The sequence below is a fragment of the Anopheles arabiensis genome, chromosome 2, assembly GCF_016920715.1.
Source record: "Anopheles arabiensis isolate DONGOLA chromosome 2, AaraD3, whole genome shotgun sequence".
NCBI classification, from domain to species: Eukaryota; Metazoa; Arthropoda; class Insecta; order Diptera; family Culicidae; genus Anopheles; species Anopheles arabiensis.
This window is the reverse complement of record NC_053517.1, coordinates 110,026,364-110,047,977: the sequence shown is the minus strand read 5'-3', so window position 1 is coordinate 110,047,977 and position 21,614 is coordinate 110,026,364. Positions and strand designations below refer to the sequence as shown.

Below are 21,614 nucleotides of genomic sequence, written 5' to 3'. Positions count from 1 at the left end.
TAATGACGCCTCCCAAATGATACATTATTAATGCATTAGGAACATGATTGCTTCCTATCACCATGAAAAAGCCATACTAAAGGCAAACACGGAAAGCTATAAACAGGAAAAAAGTCATCAAATACGAATTGTTTCCAAAAATCTCGAAATTAAGCTCTAAACTCCTGCTCTAGGCGCCGTTTGCTAGATATTACAATATTTGCCCATACTCAACCATCTTCCACAGAAGCGGGAATATTCCTTTTTCCTTCGGGAAATGTGTAGTAGCATCTTTATTTTATTGGAATGTTTGTTCCCCAAAATTCCCCTATTCTTCCTCGTTTCAAAACAACTGCGCAATTTCCGCACAACAAGAGGTTGGTTTGCGTAAAACACGATACACGCACGCTCTCCGCAACTGCACCGTTGCTACGGTGAAATGCACCCATACTTTGACAGCCGTCACGAGTCAGCAAACGTGTGTGAGAGTGAGAGTCTGTTTTGCCGGGGTTTTTTTCTTCGAATTCCTGTTTTTCTTTCACTTGGAGGGTTTTTTACGCGGAAATTTAATTGCAGAAAGTCAGCGTTTGTTGTGTTTAAAAATACTTTGCGCTTTGCATTTTATTAAATATGCTCTCTCTCTCTCCTTTTCTCTTATTTACCGATTCGAACAGTAGTAGTGGACTTATATTGCTACCTTATTGCTAAACAATTGCTTGCCTCCCCACCCATTTCCCTCCCTTCCCCCTCAGTCTCCGGCCTGGGAACGATTGCCATCGTCATTGTTTCGTCGGCCGGCATTTCTTCGACGGTTTCGGTTCCTTCCGGCGCCACCCTTTGGCTTCGGCTGCTCCCCACAGTACGACCCATCCTCGCTCGGTGCCACAGCTGCTCCTCCACCACACATACATCGTCCACAGCCACCACCACCACCGTAGGGGGCTGCGGCCGGGTATTGGTATGCCGTTTCCTTCACCGCACACTCCTTGTTGACGGCAATGTCCAGTGCCTGCTCCAGCTTCAGCGTCTCGTTCTCCTCACACAGCCGATCCAGCACCTGTCCCGGCCTCAATCCCGTAATGAACTTGTCCAGCAGTATCGCCTCCAAGTTCGAGCCAAACTTGCAGTCCACCGACAGCTTCTTCAGCCGCCCGTACCACTGCGTCACGTTCTCGCCCACACTCTGCGTGGCGTTGTAGAAGTGCGTCCGCTCGCGGAAGATGGCCACCTGGGGGCTGAACTGTTTCCGCAGCAGCTCACACAGCTCCTCGAACGGGCGATCCTTCGGCAGGGACGGATGGCACAGATCCCGCAGGCTCTTGTACGCCTGGCTGCCGATGCAGCTGATCAGAAAGGCGCTGCGCTTCTCCGGCACGATTTCGTTCACCTCGAAGAACTGCTCCAGACGCTCGTAGTACACGTTCCAGTCGTCACAGTTCACGATAAACTCCGGTATCGTGCCAATCAACTGTCCCGCGGCCATGGTGAACGGATGGTGGAGATTTTGTGGTTGATTTGTTGCCCCGCTCAGAGTCCGGTCACTTTTGTCTGTGCCGACTTTTGCCGTGTTTGGATCGTGAGTGAGTGGGAATCGAACCGCCCGGCGCAAGTTATTCGCTCTATCTATGTTCCCCGAGAGATTGTGTGTGCGTGAGGCGAACGATTGAACCTACACAATGGCGTTTGGGTTTTGCTATATACACCAACAAAGAAAGCCGGCAATAGATGTGTTGCGCCGCGAAACGACACAAACACACTCATGACATAGTGCCGGAAGAAGGGGTTGCATTACTCACGCCAGATGATGTCATCCGATGCAGTTCTATTTGTAGGTCACACGCACTCGCCAAAAAGGGGAAAAGTGGTTTGATTTTTAAAGGGGTAAAGAAGTGGGGTAGTTTCGATGCAACATTCATCAAATTCTGCAAAAAACATTTCTGGTAAAACGCACAACTTTCCGCAGGACTTGTTTGAGGTATTTCTTTACATTTTATTGTTTATTTATTTGTGTTATACAGAACCGGTGTGTTTATTTACTTTTACAAATATTGTGAAGCACTTCTTCTTCCCTCTCTTCCCTTGATTTGAGGCAAAACCTTTCAGACGGGGTTGGGCTTAACTTGCCCACTAAAGGGAGGTCGTAAGACTTAACGATTGCACTTTGCACCTAAAAAAACTTGACTAAAATTCCTGTTCAAATTTCATTAAATATATATACTTTATCCCACCTACACTCCCGGATTAATCGTTACCGGTTCGGTGTAATGGAAAATGCGGCACCTTTTTTCAAAGCCGGACGAGGTTCGATTCTCTTTCCATTCTGCGTAAATCGCTTTATCTTATAATCTTATAATCTCCGATCTTTTTCCAAATTTTCGTCTAATCCTCGATCTTTTCCGAATTTTCCCTCAATCCCTTATCAGTGAAGGATTAACACATATTTCATAATAAATACATAACAAGGGATTAAAAACGCATTAAACACTCACCTACAAGAATGTTGTGGATAAATGTGCAGTGGGAGGAGTGAGTTGAGGGATTCGCAACCGAACCAGCCGCAAAGAGAGAGAGGGTGGTGTCATCTCGTGGCCCCACGCAACAATACAAAACGCATAGCGCCTGACCCGCCCCTAATCACGCGTTCAGCACCTGTGTAATCTCTATAATCACACCCCACTCTCCAGAGACAAAAAAAAATCTCAGAGATCACGCCACACATAAGACGACTTTATCTCCACTATCGGGGAAAAGTAGGGGAAGGGGAAGGGATTATTTTCACCAATTACAGACGCACCCCTCATTACTCGATAATCAAATCAGATCAGAGGGTGTGTTACACCCCCAGGTGGGCTCCACCCTCTCCTCCAGGTGTACATAAATACTCCTTTCTTTCTATTATGTGTTTACAATGTGACGCACTCGCGGCTGATTAGGGGTATGCTCTTGCGAAATGGCCAGTCCATATTGAGACATTGACAGGTGAAGATCGCTGCAGATCGGAAGTTAATCAAGTGCCAAGCCCCAGTGCCTGTTGTTCGATGAAGATGGCTTACCCTAGAATCGTGATTGCCATTTGGCGTGTGGCACGTGCAAATGGGTTCAACGTTACGATACAGTTTGTGGCCACACTGGCTATCGCGATGGGGCTGGTGGAGTACCGGGAACCGGACAGGGGTATGGGTCGTCGTTAGCATTGCAGAGGTCGAGATTAAGATATGGACAAAATTATCGTTACGATTGCATCATCCCTATGACTCAATGTGACTTTTATTAACCGGTGAGTGTAATGTGAATTTAATGTGATTTTTGTACGAGACCGAGCAGAAAAAAGTGCCATTATCACCCTTTGCCATGAAAGAAAACACGTTCATTCATGTTTGAAATCAGCACGAAAGAAGCAACAAAAACAAAAACAAAAACAACACTTCAGCGCTGCCGCACAAACACAAACACACACACACCTGGCAGCTGTGTGCGGTGGAATGCAAATGCTTTTCTAACTCTCTCACTCACACACTAACAGCCGGAGTGCAGGCGCGCGCGCGCATGTATGTGTGTGGTTTAGTGAACGCTCACGCTTACTACTAAAAACCGTTAAAGTATAAAACAGCCTGCTTGGGTGTCGTTAGGGTCAGTTTCATCGTTACAATTCCACTCGCTGTGTGGCAGAGAGTGTCTTTCCAGTGCGCGAAACCGGTTTTTCCCCAGCCAGGGGGCTGCAGACATGGGGGGGGGGGAGAAGGGACACCACCACCAATAGCGGGGCTACAGCTACTACGTCCCTCCCTCCCCCCTGCAGAACCGGTGTTCCGATTGCGCTGTGATGTGCCCCCGCTTCGCTCCAGTGACGAACGTGAAACATCCGGTTGGAACCGTCATCTTCCCGTCGCATTAGGATCGCACCCGAGTGGCGCCTCACCTCACCGTGTGCCGCCGCCGTGCATCCGTTGACTGCCGTAGTTAACGCTCCCACGTTCCCCAGTGCCCCCTTCGCCGTCACCGGTCGAGAATCCTCCCGGGCGCCGGTTGTGGCTTGGGATGCCGTGGCGAGAAGAAGACACCTGGCTGTTACTGCCCCGTGATAGAGCGAGACGTGTGTGTGTGTTGGTGTGTGAAGAACGAGTTTTGGAGCCGCGAGAGTCGAGGCCAATGCGCAGAAATTAGCCCCCAGCTGCATTCTCTCGGTGACTCATTCCCCGCTCATCCCGCCGGTTGCTGCTCAAGATGGATGGATGGTACACGACCATTTGCTCCTGTGAAAAGGGAAAAGATGGACGCTGCTGCTACTGCAAACACCACTGCTACTACTACTACTACGACGTACCTTCATCGTCATCGTGCAACGGCTGTGGATGTGTGCGTGTATTAGAGCGATGGAACCGTCATTGTTCCTCCCGCACACCCCTTCTACACGTGCCCCTGGAATGCTGTCCCTGTCCCGGATGATGCTGCTGCTGCGGAAGGCCCTCCCGTGTGTTCTACACCCTGTCCCGCACCGCTACCCGTCGCATATCCTGCCAGCGAAGTGTCTTAGTTCCGGAACTGTGTCAGATGCGACGTTGGTTTAAACAGTGTATCTGTGCGTGTGTGTGCTTGCACACACACACACAACCACACGCCCTCACATCGGTTGCTGCTGAGTGCATCGCACTCGGCCAACTAACCTCGGCGTGCCCTGGGGGACACGCACTACAAAACTTCCCCCAACACTACTGAGCTCCTGCCACCGTGCGGAGCTCACACACCCCCTGCGGTCTCCGACCGAACCAGCTCGCCATCCGTCCTCCCCGGAGGCGGATGTGCAAAACGAAGAAGAAGAAGAAGAAGAAGAAGCAGAAGAAGAAGAAACCGCAAATGGCTCCACCGACGATCGGCAGAACGGTATTGGCTGAACAACAACATCTCCCCCGACAGCCAGACAGTAGTGCAGCGCCTCCAATTCTCCTCCGTGCTGCCGTGTGCGTGACGGCCACGTGATGCCTGCGAAGCCTGGGACTGCTGCGCGGGTTCTACCGTCGTCGATGGCTGCCCAACTTGCGATGTCCGACCTACGGCGAATTCCGATCCGATGATACCTGCCTATCCACGGGATGCCTCTGTGTTTGTGTGTGTGTGTGTCCCTTCGTTTCCCCCTGTTCCCTCCCCTTTCGCGGGTTGAGCGGTACCCGGGGTTGAAGCAGGGACTGCGCCCCGACACCCCCCACCCCGAGGACTGGCCAGCTCCATGGCTCGCATAAACGAACGCAGGCTAAACCCGTTCACTTTGAGGAGATTAAACTAAACAACACCGTATAGAATGGTCACGAACACGGATGGGGCTGTGGAGCCAGCTGCTGTGTCACGCGATTGGACGTAGTGTCGTCTCCTCCAAGCCGACCATGAAATAAAAAAATACCGTTCCCTGGAGCTCCAAACTCCGGGAATGATGAGAGTTAGAAAATCGAGCAAATAAGTTGTTGAATGAGAAAATCACTGGCCTGCTGCTGCGCACCCCTGCTGCCAAGACATCTACCTGCTAGTCCTCCGATAGTCCATCCCGATCGGACCGCGCAACATGTCCACCAAAGCGAGCGACCTCGAGTGGGTCGGGTGTAGTGTGTATTTGTTGACATTATTTGATTTCTTGCAGTGTGTATTTGAAGTGAAACTAGCGAAAGATAAAGACAATTGCGACAAGCGTCAATATCTCGGCATGGCGTTACCAAGACAGATATTAGATGCATTGGAAATAATGCAGCAGGGGCACAACATCAAAAAAGACGAGTTTGTTGAAGTGTTGAGGTGTATATTGCGAGAGCTGATCCTTTTGCACTATACACTGCCTCGGAAAAGTTAGCAGAAAAGTAACATCCGGAGTAGCGACAGTGAGCTTACATTCTCTTCACAATAAAAATGTTCGTAAACAAAAAATACACCGCCTTATCAATCAGTTGATTGTTTGAGAAACTTTTGGCACGATTGTTCACTCTTGGGGTGTTTCGATTTTGATGGAATTACGTTTTGGGATTGATGGATTAAATTTCTCAGAATAAACGATCTCGGAAACTTCTTGGAAATAGTGTTGCACATCCGTTTAACTCCTCCTTCGCCTGTTTTGCTTCGATTTGTCAGAATTGATTGTCTCACTCTCTCTTATCAATCACTCTTCATTCCTCCTCATTCCAGGTATCGGTCATTGCGTACTCCTGCCAACTATCTCGTCATCAACCTAGCGGTGGCTGACTTCATCATCATGATGGAAGCTCCAATGTTCATCTACAACAGTATCCACCAGGGTCCAGCACTTGGATCGATTGGTAAGTACCTTTTACAGTGTCACCAAACGCAAAAGATCGTTCCCCTTTTAATGCCTTCTCCGAACGTGCTCTTCCCCCCTTTCACAGGATGTACGGTGTATGCGCTGATGGGAGCCGTCGGTGGAACGGTCGCGATCGCTACCCTCACCGTCATCTCGATCGATCGCTACAATGTGGTAGTGTACCCGCTGAATCCGAACCGCTCCACCACCAAGCTAAAGTGCTACTTCCTGATCGCGTTCACCTGGGCGTACGGGCTGCTGTTTGCCAGCTTCCCGGCGCTCGAGATCGGGCTGAGCCGGTACACCGCCGAGGGCTACCTGACGGCCTGCAGCTTCGACTATCTCGACCGCACGTACAAGGCGCGCGTCTTCATGTTCGTGTACTTTGTGTTCGCCTGGCTGATCCCGTTCGCGATCATTAGCTACTGTTACGCCCGCATCCTGATCGCGGTCATCAACGCGAACGCCATCCAGTCGAGCAAGAGCAAGAACAAGACGGAGGTGAAGCTGGCCGGTGTGGTGGTCGGCATTATTGGGCTGTGGTTCGCCGCCTGGACGCCGTACGCGGTGGTCGCGATGATGGGCGTGTTCGGGTACGAGCAGTACCTGACGCCGCTCAACTCGATGATACCGGCGGTGTTTGCGAAGATTGCGGCCTCGATCGATCCGTACTTTTACGCCATGAACCATCCGCGCTATCGGCAGATGCTGGAGCGCATGTTCTGCAACCGGGGTGCCGATCAGGGCAACTCGCAGTACCAGACGTCGCACTACACGCGCGGTGCATCGCGCGGTGGTGACTCGGAGGGTGGTGGTGAAGAGTCCGGCGGCGGTGGTGGTGGTGGAGGTGTTGGTCGTGCTCCCGGCGGTGGTAATGCTGGTTTGGGACGCGGTGGCACTGTCCGTGGTGGTGGTGGTGGTGGTGGACGACTGATCGCGGGCAAGGGTGGTGGAGGAGCAAACGCGACCGGCAGCAACGGAGGCGGCGGTGTCAAGGCACTCAAGAAGCAGATCTCCAATGGCGACGAAACATCGCTCGAGGTATCGCTCGAGATGTAACAGTGCTGCCGGCGAGGAGTTCAGCTCCTTCGCGTGACGGACGACTACGAAAACAGTGCCTTCGTGTAGAGAGAGAGAGAGAAAAGAGAAAGGAAGAGAGTAACAGTGTAGTAGCAGAACACGGCGCCGAGTTAAAGGGTAAAGTTGGCTGGAGAACGAGAAGAGTCTGGTAATTACGGGCGGCGTTGGCGAATCAAAGCGCGTTGGCGTGAGAAAGAAATGGCGCACCAATGGAGGTAGGAATTAACGAGAGGAATCATTTTCCGCTTAAAACAGGCAAAACGGGGTTCGTGTGCTTCCTGGAAAAGATGTGTAAAAGGAGGAGGAAGGAAAATCCGCAAAACGCTCGGATAGGGCCGGAGAACGAAACCCTTGGAGTGAGGAAAGTCATACACACACACACTTGAATATTGCGTATCACACACGTGCGTCTGATTGAATTGTTTTAACGCGCGAGGTTTTCCTTTATTGCGCACTCTTTGGTCTTTGGCTCGGTAATTGTGTACGGCCTACGCGAAAGCACCGGTCGGTAAGCGATTGCTTCTCACCCACAGACACACACACACACCCCGTGTGATGGATTCTTTATGGTAAAATCACTAAACCGGTGTGTTCTGTGTTGTTCGCTCTTGCTCGAGATGGGTCGTAAAATAACACATTGTTTTCGCCACCATCAAACACTTGCTTGTTTTTTTGGGTGTGTGGCACAGCGTTTTCCTTCCTTTTTTCCAAGGAAAAACTTTTCCAGCTTACGCACAGATTGATTGTTAGTTGCTTTCCTTAGCCGGTACGGTGCGCCGTTAGCCTACGCGGACGTTGCGCTTTTTTATGCTTCTGTGTGATCTGGTCAATCCGGTTCGAAGGACCAAAAAGTGGCAGGAAGTGGTAATGGAGAGCACAGGGAAAATAGCGCCACACAAGGCGCAGAATAGCAACAATAGTATTTTGGTGAATCTATTACGTGTTTTTTCCCCCAGCCCACCTCACTCTCTCTTCTACGTGGTTTTTTTTTCTTTCTCGTCGTCGCGTACTCGCGCAATCTGTTATACCATCCGTTATTTATCGACGTGCGTACGATAACGAGGAAGAGAAGGGAGGGGAAAGAGGAGATGGCGAAGAGGCATACCAAGCGATCCTGAGTGAAAAACAAATGAAACAGTGTGTGTGAGAGTGAGTGAGAAAGGGAGAAAGACACCCCCCCTCCCATCCCACACGTTCTTAGATAGGAGGGGGTACACTCAGCAGGGAGGGAAAAGCGGCCGGACAAAACGGTGACACACGCACACACAGAAGCGTCACGGCGCGAACAATCGGGGTGGCGCAAAACATGATTAAGTGGTTGTTTTCTTGCTCGCCCGGTGCAAAAGTTCGGACCGGAAGTTATCATGCTAAGTGAAAGTCGCGCAAGAAAAAAAACACGAAAGAACAAAAAACACAATCCCCTTGACGTGGTAACAACACGGGCCACGCGATACTAACCTTTGCTTAACCGTCCGCGGTTAACAGTGGCAGAAAGTTCACTACCCATTCCCCCTCCCTTTCGTTTCCTTTTAACGGGGGGAGGGGGAAGTAGTTTCCCTGTATCATGCATATCTTGTCTCTCTCTCTCTTCCCCTCGTTCTCGTGTGTTGTGTTCTACGATTAAGCCATTGCAACATAACGTCGAAATGGTTCTGTTACTAACCGGAATAAAATGGCAACGTATGTACGCGGTGTGTGTGGTGTGTAGTGGTCGTAAATCTTACTGCCAGCAGACACTTCTTGCAGCAGTTGTGGGGGCAGCAAAAAGAGAGAACCATTCTGGCGGCGGCACTTGTGACACCAACCACCACCACCACCACCACCGTCTCCAACTGTTATAAAGGGCCAACTGTTGGAATGAATATTCATTCCGGTGTAGTTCGTTTATCGATTGAAGGGCAGGACAGGACAGGACAGGACGGCCATGTGATGACACTCTCGCGGTTTTGGCGTCTCACGAGACGTCCTCGTTCATTCGTGCGGTGTAGGTTGTTATTTTTAAAACACAGCATCTAAGCTTTATATTTGTTAAACACTGTTAGCTCACCAACAACGAACAATTGAGAAACATACACACACACAACCACACAGAGCAACATAGATCTCGTATCGCATCGATGTTATATTTTCCCGCAAAGCTAGATCAATTACAAGTAGAGCAGTTGTTGCTATGGTTAATAAACACCCGTTTTTAAATGTCCAACGGATGAGGCAGACGAAGAAGAAGAAGAATAAGAAGAAGAAGAAGAATAAGAAGAAGAAGAAGAAGAAGAAGAAGAAGAAGAAGAAGAAGAAGAAGAAGAAGAAGAAGAAGAAGAAGAAGAAGAAGAAGAAGAAGAAGAAGAAGAAGAAGAAGAAGAAGAAGAAGAAGAAGAAGAAGAAGAAGAAGAAGAAGAAGAAGAAGAAGAAGAAGAAGAAGAAGAAGAAGAAGCCTCACACAACGTTATCATCTCCTCCGCGTTGTCTCTCTCTCTCTTTCTTCTCGCTGTGTTTGTAGTACTTCGCACTAAGCGCACGAAGAATTGTTGGGCGAAGGCGAAAGTGTTGGCGCGTCGCAGTTGGCGCTTGCCACATAAGCTTTAAGCATCATTTAGTACGTAGTGAAGCTTTTCCGTTCGTTGAAGCTTTCTCCTGAACCGAAAGTTTGACAGAAAGCTTTCAGGAGGAGCGGGATTCGGGAAAGTCGGCTTGTTGGCAAAATGTGTGTTTTGCGTTTTTTCTTGAAATGTTTCCTTCCATTCGCGGTCTGTTTCCGCGACGAAGCGGAAAGTTTGTAAGCATCGAGGCATCGAACCACTTTGATATCTCGCAAGCAAGCATCTTTGACAATGGGATCGGGAGGCAAATTGTAGGTGAAGGATGGTAGGAGGGAAGGAAAATCGTTACTGAAAAAATTGTGCCTTAATTTTACCCAATTGGCTGAACCTTTTTAAACGCTAGGCTAGGAGGAGACCACACCCGGCGCAACGGTCGCAACGGTTATTGTGCTGTGTGCTGTGTGTGGGTTGTGGTGGATGATACTTAAATGCAACGGCAGCGCGACCGACCGACGGCAGCGACAGTGGCAGTTAATGTTGTGTGTGTTGTTTTTCGTTTTATTATTACCACTACTAAAACAAACCATTCCCAATGCAAGATAATAGCAAGATAACAGTTCTCAATGACGCTCTGAGCGGAAAAAGAGATGGAAAGGAAGGGAAGAATCAAAGGGCAAGCATGGACAAACGAGCTTAGTGGTGATGGGTGGGAAGCAGAAGCTGGAATCGAAAGTATAAAAAAGGCAGTCGAGAAACGGAAAGTACAAAAAGCGACGAGGTTTGTGTGAGGATGCATGTGCGTGTGCATTATTTTCGGAAGAATTTTGCATACATACAAGAAGTGGTATGAGGCTGGATCTGAAGGGCGTCATAGAAGAATTTCACATACATACACACGTATATAGAACCTACTTACTATAGATGGAGAACAAATGTACATGTATTTCTGTTGTTAGAAAGAAAAACAAACAAACAAACAAACAATCTCTTCCATATACAACACATCGATAAAACATAGCCAAGGCAAAGCAAAACTAAACCAACAAATTCAATATCGAACGAAAACAACGTTTACCTAATAGGAACAAAAAAGCAAAAACTAGTTTGTCGCAACCAACACAACAAAAAATACACCCACACACACACTCTGTTAAAGTAACCATAAATGTATTGTTAGTGTTTAGCGCAGTTAGACCCAAACAAAGTCAATGATATACATACATATATATTTTGGAAGCGTTAAAAGTGGTCACAAAGCACGAAGCAAAAAAACCGGCAACGTATGCATCTTTTACTGCTTGAAAGCCGAAATTATTTATCAGTTGATCGTTTGTTATTTGCTTTGATTTAATTTTATTTTATTCATGCACGTTTTGCCGCCATATTTTCAATGCTTCACCTTGTAAACAACATTTCCGAGGGCGTGGATAAGAATCTTAACCTGTTTGGCAGCATTTTCGCGTGAACGACCAAGCGCCTCCATTTGCGCCTGTTGCGCGCCACGGCACGAAGAAGAAATCGCCACCACGAAACCATAAGGCTGCGATGATAATCTTTCTGCAAAGGAATGCTGAAATATCGCTGTCAAAACATTCCATCTAATTATCCCCCAATGTGCACACGCGACACAGCGAAACAACGAGCGAGCGAGCGCGCGCTCGCCTCCCCACTGCGGTCAGGTGCAATTTGTAAAGCAAAATTATCCACTTTACACCCCCGTCATTTCCCCTTAAATTCCGTGACGACCTGCACACACACACAGGCACAAAGATACCGGATTATAAGGAGTCAACTTGAGGCATGCAACAGCGTGGCGTGGCAGCTACCACACGCCACGCCACACGGGGGCCTAAGGCGCAACCGGAAGCGCAAACGTTTGACGACGCGCGGCCCGCAACACAAACAATGAAGAAATAAAACCAGCGCAAACACACTTCCACACACACACCGAGTGCACAGAAAAATTAGCATGCGACTTGGTGGGGGAGGGGGGGTATGGGATGGACCCAGCCGGATGGGCAACGCAGTCAAGCCGTGACGTAGTGACGCAGGTCACAGACCGCGCGGGCAGTGGGTAAATTTCAAGCACCTACTCTGTCGGCTCTTTCATCTGTATGTGTGTGTGTGTTGGTGTGTAGATGGTGAGGTGTTTAGTTGTGCTTCACCGTCCACAACTTGAGGTTTTTGACACGTAGGCACGCTCCCGGTGGGGCACAACCATCTGTTTTTCATTTTTCGCAAACGTGCTGCTCTCGAACACGTATCACCGGAAAAGTGGCGTGGAAAAGAGTGAAAATTTACGCGCTCTCTCTCTCTCTCTCAACACCTGGAGACTCTGGTCCCATCCGCTCTCGTTCACAACTACCACCAGCAGCAGCAGGATATATTTTGACAGTTCGGAAAATACGAACGCGATCCCACCGATGGGGATGTACGTTTCTGTACGGATAAAACGTAAACAAACACCGTGTAGCTCTCACTCTCACTCTCACTCTTTCTCTCTTTGTTGCGAGCTCTCTCGCCTCTCTCGGAGCGTCCGTGATACTAGCGAGCGCGCTCTTTGTGTGTGCTCTTAGTAGGCGTACTCCGCCAGCCAGCGCTACACTCTACGAACGTCGTGCGACCAAGCAGGACGCCAACTGCGCGTACAGAACAGGGCCAGACCTAGCGACAGTAGCTCAGTGACAGGTGAAAGAGATTTTCCCTCTGGCCTGACGCGTCTGTGTGTGTGTGTGTGTGTGTGTGTGTGTGTGACGAGTTTTGGGTGGAATTGTTTGGTGCCGGAGTCAAGATATTACCGGACACCTGAGCTGTTGTAGTTGCTGGGAGTGTGCTTCAAGTGCTTCTCTGTGCGCCGGAGGGAACAACAACAACGTGCTTACTTGAGCACAGAAGCCTGAAGTGGGTTCTTCCTTCAGGCGTGTAGCTAGTGTGCGTGTACGTGTGTGTATGTGTGTTACGAAATGCGAATGTGAGCAGAGAAGCCTCCCAAACGTCACGCCTCACTTCCGTTATCACTAGCCCGCTCATTCACTCCCACCTCTATGCGTATTATTCGTTCGTAGGAAAACCATTTCCATTTTATCATCTTCGAGGCAGAGTTGGTGCGCCATCACGAGTGCCAAAACACGACCAATTGCTTCCCTCGTCCGAGGTGTGAGATTGTGGAAAAGCCCTTGAAGGTGCGCGTGTGTGTGTGTTTTAGTAAAGTGCAAAATTCTTCCCTTCACCAGCGCTTTCATTCAGCGAGCCGTGTGAGCTTCCCTTGATCCCCAGTGCGCGCGTGTCATGTGAGAGGGTGTATGTGTGTGTGTGCATTCGGAAAATGCAATCACAACGTCAAGCGTAACCGCATCCCTTTCGGGAAGGGGACGAGCAGCGAGCGGAGCATATGGAATGATGTTGCCTGCAGGAGCCATAGTAACGCGACGCCTGCCTGTTCGGCTACCAACTGACGGCGTCAAGGCAGTAGCAGGGCCGACCTGTCAAACTCGGAGCGTTTAGTGTCGCCCTTGGAAGCCCCTCCACACCGATCAAAGTGCAGCAGCAGCCCTCCAAAACCCGAATGATTGGCACCGCCACTGTTTGCACGGAAACGGAATACTGCTGGACCATTGTGTAGTGTTTGGAGTCAACCGTAAGGAGGAGCAGCACCATCAGCAGGTCAGTATACAATCACACACACACCCCAACACGCTATTCTTCCCACAGACACACAGCATGCTGCCATCTGTGCCGTTTTGTTGTCGACAATAAATCTCAACCTATCGGTGACAGTCTCTCCTCCACAGCCTCTGCCGTGAGTCCTTCCAGCTACCATCGCCTAATCTTGGTGTGCCCCATTGGATAGCTTAAAGTTTTAGAGCTTTGTTATAAAGGCAAAGGAAAAACACGGACCTGCTGCCAGAACACCCGGCCTGCTAGGGTGGCCCCAATCTTTTGCAAAAAAAGAAAGATGCCGGCAGAAGACGATGCCGGCTTGTGGCTGGTGGTGACCTGTTTGCATTTCAATTAGGTGCCGTTTCTGTTGACGCCTCCGGAAGGCCAGTGCCAACAAGCGCGCCACATCAAGGCAGGGTGTGTTTGTGTGAGAGAGAGAGAGAGAGAGAGAGAGAGAGAGAGAGAGAGAGAGAGGAGATGAGAGAGCGCGAGTTAGACGGCCAAAAGACTTTCCGGCGTCTTTGGTGGGTGTGTTTTTGTCCTTCAACTGCTTCCAACAGCAGAAAAACCAGAGCGAATTAGATATGTTTGTGTTATAACAAAGTGCCTCGAGAAGGCAGAAGGTAGATGGTGTGCCGTTGTGCCGATTGTAAAATGTTTCTTTTTTTTTTGGCCTTTGAGAGCCAACATAAAAGGATGGGTAATCAAATTATTGCACCCTGTAATCGATTGTGGCGGGGGGGGGGATTTTAGAATTATTGCTGCTAACTGAACAAAACGAGAAACAACCAGAGATGGAAGGAACAACCGCTCATGCATATTTAAAATTTAATTTCAAACTAACAGCACATGAAATCGCATTTACCCCACTCCTGCTCCTGCAAAGGCAGCAAGTTCCGAGGAGCGGCGAGCGTACATCCGGCACGTCCTGCCAAAAAAAACACGAAAAGCCGGACGAGGAAATTTTGACAGCGCCTGATTTGATTAGTTATGATCAATTTCCTTTCCTGATTGATTATGTGTGTGAGGTTTTTCCTTCCCAATTTTTTTCGAAGGAAGAATACAGATTTCCCAGAAGACAGGCTCCAAACACCTGCTCTGTATTTCGGGTGTGTGTTTCTATTGGCCATTTTTTTGACCGTCTTTTGCATCTTTTTTTTGTCTTTAAATTCTTCCACGTACGAGCCGAGCTCTCGTGTGATCAAACAGCTCCGCAAACCGCAAACACCGAGACCAACAAACAAACGTGTGTTGGGATTATTTACAAAACAGGGCGATATAAAGGCCGCGTTTTCAATTCCAATACCACCCACCCCCCCCTCACCCACTCCCAGTTTGGTGCTGGCGGATGATATTGCGAAGGCAATGAAGCAATCGTTTTCCACTGCTGCTGCTGCTTGGTTGGTTGGTTGGTTTGGTTTACATTAGGAAACCGTCTCTAATCCCACCCATCCCCCTGAAGGTATGGGCAAGGTGTTAGATAAATCTTCACTCCCACCTCCATTTGCTGATAAAAATAAACTCCAAACTGGCCTGGGGGGGGGGGGCCAACAGGCAAAACAGACGTTCCGTTCTAGCGCCAATCCCCCCCCAATCACCCAACACTCGTCCCGGGCACTGGCAAACTGTGGCAGACTGACCAGCCTTTAATCTATGGAGGTTTTCTTTTCAGTTGACTCTTTCCGTCGGTTTCCATTTGTCGGTTTTATTGCCTCGAACGCACACACACACAGCGCACGGATGAGTTTTTAATATTCGATGCGATGAAAAAGAAAACCCCCTGGAGCATCCGCGACCCCCCCCCCTCTCTGGTGGGTGATCTGAATGATCGTGGGGTCGCTTCGGGACTGTGTGTGCAGCAGTTCGTCATAATTCATCATGCGCGTATAAACGTTTCATCGCGCAGCGGATATTAAGAGACTGATCTGTGGGTGTTGGTGTGTGTGTGTGAGGGATGACACGGGAAAGGAAATGGAAACAGTATCGGATGGACTTTCAACACTCTCTCTTTCTGTTTCATTTTTAATTAAACCCAATTGAATGAATGGTTCAATTTAAACCGATCGTTACACGGGTTGTTTCTTCTCACATTGCGACAGTGACATTCAACCGCAACACAGAATATAGCTGGATGTGATTTATCTCACCTCCCCCTTTTTTTGGGCGAATTTACTGCCGAACCCAATCTATTTCCATTCGAAGCCATCCCTCCAAACTCTTTCTCTCTCTCTCCACTCCCCAGAAAAACGCGCAACATTGTGGGTTGTTTGCGTTTGGCGGGGAAGGTAAGACTTTGTTGTTTAATCGATAGGTCGATGTCGAACCCGAACGAGGGCGCGCACACTTTCGATTTGCGAACTGCCGGCGGCTGCTTTCTTTTGTTGCGTATATTCTTCGCACACCGTTGCGCAAAAAAAAAAAAGCAATACGCACACAGGTGCGGCCAGCAGTGTGATCTCTTTGTGTGCTGACGCGCTTACTAAGGATGCACCTGCAACAACGCAACGCGCGTACGCAATGCAATCGTCATTGTCACATGCGTACGACTACGACAATCAGAGTAGGCGCACAGCGGAGTAAAGATGGAGAAAGGACAGGAGCTTTCACTCTCCTTCTCTCTCTCTGTCTCTCTCTCTGTCCCTTCGAGGTGTGACGGATGAACGGATAGACACGGTTTTTGTGGGCTATAATTAGCCGCTGCCAAAATACCATGACCTATCCCATTCATCGGTAGCGGAGGGCCATTGGCGCTGTCGTTGGTTCGCTGGCATGGCGTGGCGTGGCGTGGCTGCTGCGTGTGACGTACTTTTACTCTACCTTTAGCCGGTGCGTCGGCACAACAAAGTTCAACGTTGGGGGGGAGGGGGGAGGAGGCATCGAGGAGCGGAAAAGGTTTCGAAAATAAATCCACTTTAAACCATTTGTCGTAATTAAGTGTCGCATACGTAAGCAAGCAGCAGGGAAAGGCGGCGGAGCGGGTATGGCGAATTATTTGCGCACCATTTGCGCACCTTCCCAGGAATGGAGGGAGAGAATCTAATGCCAAGGAGTTACATTTTTTATGCTTAAAGCTGGTTGCAATCAGGTGGGAAGCGGGTTTTCTTTTTGGAAGCGATTACTGTACAATCTTACAGCGAGTGATAGGAAGAGAGGGAAGGAATGGTTAAAGGGGGTTGTTGCTGACGTGCATTCGACAAGCTGTCCCATCGATCAATGTCGCTAATGGTGTGCTGGGGAGACTTTAAATGTCAATTTTGGTGTTAAATTTGTACCACTTTTCTAGAGCCTTGTTACGAAATAGACACTTTAATAGAGAGACAGAAAGAGTCTCAAAGAAGACTTCCAAAATGGGAAATTAATTTCGATCGATCGACCAAACGCCTAAAAGTATGCAATTTACACAACAAAGCTGTCATATTACGGGCCAAATCAATCGCCTCTCTGCTTTCATCAACTTTGCGTGGGAAATCCCCCTCTATACCTTAATTAATGTTTCGTCACACACCATTACTTCAAACCGATGTTTGAATACCAACAACACCCACCCTCCCCCGATATTATTATCCCCTTGTTGCTTTTCTTTTCCCCCGGTTTCCCCTTCAACTATTGAATGAAATTTAATTCATTAATGAATTATTCATGTCCCCACCGTCGCTAAAACCGGCGCCTCGACAGGTAAATCAATTTTTGGTAGGAAATCGAATTTTATGCCATTAAGCAGTACATCGAGGATGCCCTACCGCCCCTGTCGTGTTTCTCCTTCGTTCTTGGTATTAATTCAAACGCGATTAATGAAACTGTTCGGCATGTTTCGATCCAGCCAAAAAGAGGGGGCAAAATGCAGCTGCAATGTTTGCGCGAGCGGCGAGTATGGTGTGTGTGTGTTTGTGCATAATGATTATTTTTGGCCAGGCCGTGTAAAAGCCAACCACACAGGGCACGGTTGAGTGCAGCACGCAGCACGCTCGCCTAAATTTGTTGTGGTTTTGCATTTGCACACTTTTTTGAACCACTGGCCACCGCCGCCGCTGCCGCTGCCTGACGACTCCACCCAACACTTTGATGGAAGCACGGGAAGCGAACGGAACTATTTATAACTGCATTCCATCCGGTGGGTTTGGCGGATTTTTGCACTCCTCCCTTGCCGGATGCCCTTATTACAACATTTGCCGTACACTTCTTCCAGCCGGCAAGGGACTTATTTAGACCTGCAGGCAACTGCAGGAAAATGGGGAAAATTGCCATTACCGCTTCGTAGCTTCGTATTTTAAACTAAATTTATTGAGTTAAATTAAAGCTTTGTTAGTGTGCAACTCTGTGGCCGAAAAGGGAAGCGAGATTAAAGTAAATCTTTAAAAAGAGGCGCATAACATCAGTGGAGATAGCACCAGTTGCAGGCTGCACGTACCTCGTAGATCGAATAAATTGTGAGGCTTTTTTTGCTCTTTCTCTCTCCCTCTCTCTCTTTCTCCCTTGCTCAATCTGCACAAACCGCCGCGCGTGTTGTGCATTCCGGGCACATCTGCGCATCGTGTGCATCGTCAGCGAATCGGGGGGGTTTTACGTTCCATTGAATAATTTTCCCCACCCGTCCTATGAACCACCGACCAAATGATAACGTTCCCAAAAAGGAGGATGAGGGAAGGCGAAAAGCTCTCCTCTCTCTGGGCGCGCCTGTAAACGAGATGCAGTTGTGTGCAGACATTTGTTAAATTTATCACGAGCAAATCTTTTTTTTCTGTTTTTTTTTAATATTTTTATTCGATTCAGCAGCCACAAATTTGATTGCTTTTATATCGTCCTTTCAGTCTTGAACAAAGAACGAAATAACGCTCACCGCCAAGACGGCTGTGTCTCGGTAATTGCATAACTTTAGGCGCGCTGCACGTTCCCAATCAACTTCCCGCAGCAATCGCAGTAGCCGTAGCAGTAGCAGCAGCGCTCTGCACAGTCTTTAAAGATGCATAAAGACGGCGAAACGAGGGGGGGGGGTAACTCTCCAGTCACGTAGCGTCTCGTAAAGCTCTTCTGTAAATTTGATGACTTCCGACAAAACGCCTCGTTAGATGATTCGTCGCTGGCGGGGGGGATCGTTGATGTGACTAATCTTTCTTTGGCAGACTTTACCGAAAAAGTAGTAACGACAGGATCACTAAAATTAATGCCTTTTTCTTCCCTTCTCGCGATAATTGTAGGTTTAACGTCTCGTAAGTGTAATCATCCTGCGGATTAGGAAAACAACCATTTTGCCAAAATGAGGATGGACGTGTTTCGGTGGCTTCCCGGGGCGTGTGGCAGCCTTGGCCCGGCGCTAATTCCACCGGCCCACATCGCGGTGCTGTGGTACTTCTGGCAAAACTATTCCCGATTCGTGGACAAACGCTTCTGTTCCTGCTCCTGCTGGGATACCGTGTTCAAGGGTAAATACATTTCTAATCTTCAATTCACTAGCCTCATATAGTGTTAACCCCTCTGTTTCTCATCGATGTTTAGGAACGTACGAGTCGGGCATTGCGTCCTACAAGCACATGTACTTCAACGCAACGCAAAACACGATGAAGATGTGGCTGCTGATCGTGGTCGGTGTGATCGCACTGTACGAGTGCACCAAGCATCTCGTCCAGCTGCTGCTCCAGTGCAAGGTGCGCTACACGATGATTGTGCTGTTTCTGCTTTCCATCTTCTCGCACTACTACGCCTGGTGGGCGTATCTGAACTACTACAACGACGAGTACTACCACCAGTGGAACCATCAGCTCTTCTTTACCGTAAGCTCGCCCCTTATTGTGAGACCGATTGCATACCTTTAGGCTGCACAGGCTAATGCACTCCTCTGTTCCTCGCCACACAGATTACCGAGCTCATATCAACCAGTGTCGTGCTGCATTTGGCGAATGTGGAGAATCAAGTGACCGCCCGCAAAACGCTTAGCATCGTCGGCATCGCCCTGCTGCACATTCTCGCGAGCGGTGTCGATCAGTTCATATCAAACGTGTTTCGCGGCGAAGGTTATCCCCATCAGGTAACACGGGTTCGAAGTGGTGCCCACCACTTCATCCAAGGAGAGCCCTTCGATTAATCGCTACATTGTCCACTTTGCTTGCTTGCAGGTCGTGCGGGATCTGGGCTTTATGATACCGGACGTGATGCATCTGTTGCTGCCGCTGTGGTTGCTGCGGCAAACGCGCCTGGAAAGCTTCAGCACCCGCCCCTTCTACCGGGATCGAAACCTGCGCCGCGATGTGGTGCTGATGTTCTTCTTCGTTACAGTATTATTCACCATCTGTTCGTTCCTCTAGAAGGAGGAGCGCGATGCACGGCGGGAGGTGTTGTAGACTGAGTGAGAGTTTCTTCCTCTCATCCCCATCCACCACCACCACCACCATCATCATTTCATCTCACCGTGAGCGTGCATCAGCTTAGAGACACACCCGGACAGATCGGACGTACGTACACAACACCTACTTATCAACGAACCACCGTCCTCGAGATAAGGAAACTTGAAGCCAAATCAAAAAGCAAACATTAGTAATCAGCCCTTCCCACTTTACTATTAATTTACCCTTTTTTGCTGTCGGTAAAGTGCGCATCGATTGGAATCGATATTCGAGGAACGAAGGGCAACGGCTTTCTACTCGGTTTTTGCGATCACGCACGACAGCCAAGCTCAATCACATGCCGGGCTGCCCGTATTAGTAGGAGTAGTAGCAGTAGAAAGTGTATGAAATAGGGAAAAGGTTACAAACACAATGAAATAGGGAAAAGGTTACAAACACACACACAAAAAAGAGACAGTTTTAACGCAAAACCACGTAACAGGCTTCCAGCAGCAGCAGCGCAAATAGATTACAAGGGAACATATCCAGCAAATTAAAGGCGAGCAGCAGCTACACAACACACACACACACACACAAATCATCTAGATCAGAAGAAAAAATCGTATCAGCAACCGTACTGCTAGGAGAAGTAGAAAAAACGCTAAAACGAACGCAAATGGTGCAAGCATTTATCGGCTTCCCGTTTGCAGCAAAGTCTGATTTTTATCATCACTATACTGTTGGAGCTTTTTAAATTAACCTGTTGGTGGTGGTTATGCTGTTGCCATATCAGAGAGAGTGTGTATGTGTGTGTGTGTGTGTGTGTGTGTGTGTGTGTTTGCGTTTCAGCTCCATTTTGTCAGTTGCGTTTGGACGTGGCAAGCCACCAACAAGGCTGTTTTGTCGGGCGAGTTGCATACTTTTAGGCGTGGTTTAGTCAATTCTGACTGTCTGACGGTGGCATTGTGCGCCCCGCCCCCATCGTTTTAGAACTCCGTTTGTTGCGTATCATGGACCGATCGTGCGTCGTGCGATCAAGCAATCGCAAGGGGTAGCGGCGAAAGCATACGTGTAGTGGAATAGGAAAGAAGGTGGCTAAAACAGTAGCATCGGACGGAGAGAATCGTACTTCTAGAATGTAGACAATAAAATACAAGATTTATAAGTATGTAAGCAAAAACAAAAAAAAAAAACAAGGGCAAACCCGTTAGGACAAAAACAAACAAACAAACACACAGTAACACGTACAGTAACGCGCCTACATTTAATCGCAGTTTAAAAAAGGGGAGATAAAAATGGAAGGAAAAATAGGAAAAATAATTAAATAATACAGGGTTTCCCACGATTTATTGGTCAGTTCCCATGATTTTTTGGTGCGTTCCCACGATTTTTTGGTCGTATCCCATAGATTTTTGGTTCGTTCCCATAATTTATTGGTATTTTCCGATTGGATATCAATACAATTGGACCAAAAAATTCTAAGGAACGACCAAAAAATCGTGGGAACGCACAAAAAAAATATGGGAACCCACCAAAAATTGATGGGAACCAACCAATAAATCGTGGGAAACCCTGTATAACAAAAGAAGAAGGAAGGAAGGAAGAGGAAAGTAAAACCAAACCCACTTAGAATAGCCCACGTGAACAAACAAACAAAACAACCCGTATTATACAAAAAGGTGTATAAAAAGAAAGTCAGTATATATATATATTAAACAAATATTATTTATACACACACAAACA

General features: G+C 48.4%; 3 protein-coding genes across 9 annotated transcripts in view; 2 read left to right on the top strand and 1 right to left on the bottom strand.

The window, feature by feature from the left end:
- The window catches only part of LOC120894346 (opsin-2), a 56,515-nt gene extending 46,892 nt beyond the window's left edge, over positions 1 to 9,623 (top strand). For all 4 annotated transcript variants that reach the window (XM_040296868.1, XM_040296872.1, XM_040296871.1 and 1 more), the window contains exons 5-6: positions 6,145 to 6,275; positions 6,363 to 9,623. In XM_040296868.1, coding sequence (XP_040152802.1) covers positions 6,145 to 6,275; positions 6,363 to 7,336 — 1,105 coding nt within the window. In that variant the 3' untranslated portion in view covers positions 7,337 to 9,623. The remainder of the gene's footprint in view (positions 1 to 6,144; positions 6,276 to 6,362) is intronic.
- Positions 566 to 1,570, bottom strand: LOC120894351. Its single transcript, XM_040296877.1, has one exon. It carries the CDS (start codon positions 1,460 to 1,462, stop codon positions 728 to 730), a length of 735 nt encoding a protein of 244 aa, XP_040152811.1. The 5' UTR covers positions 1,463 to 1,570; the 3' UTR covers positions 566 to 727.
- Positions 9,624 to 12,213: 2,590 nt separating the features above from the next.
- LOC120908733 lies at positions 12,214 to 21,078 on the top strand. 4 transcript variants are annotated; one of them, XM_040320048.1, is made up of 6 exons: positions 12,214 to 12,582; positions 13,128 to 13,557; positions 18,750 to 18,974; positions 19,048 to 19,322; positions 19,406 to 19,576; positions 19,665 to 21,078. In XM_040320048.1, exons 3-6 carry the CDS (start codon positions 18,809 to 18,811, stop codon positions 19,851 to 19,853), a joined length of 801 nt encoding a protein of 266 aa, XP_040175982.1. In that variant the 5' UTR covers positions 12,214 to 12,582; positions 13,128 to 13,557; positions 18,750 to 18,808; the 3' UTR covers positions 19,854 to 21,078. The 4 variants fall into 4 exon arrangements, with proteins under 4 accessions (XP_040175982.1, XP_040175981.1, XP_040175980.1 ...); XM_040320047.1 differs by having other exon boundaries at positions 12,960 to 13,557; XM_040320046.1 differs by having other exon boundaries at positions 12,214 to 13,557.
- Positions 21,079 to 21,614: the final 536 nt, after the last annotated feature.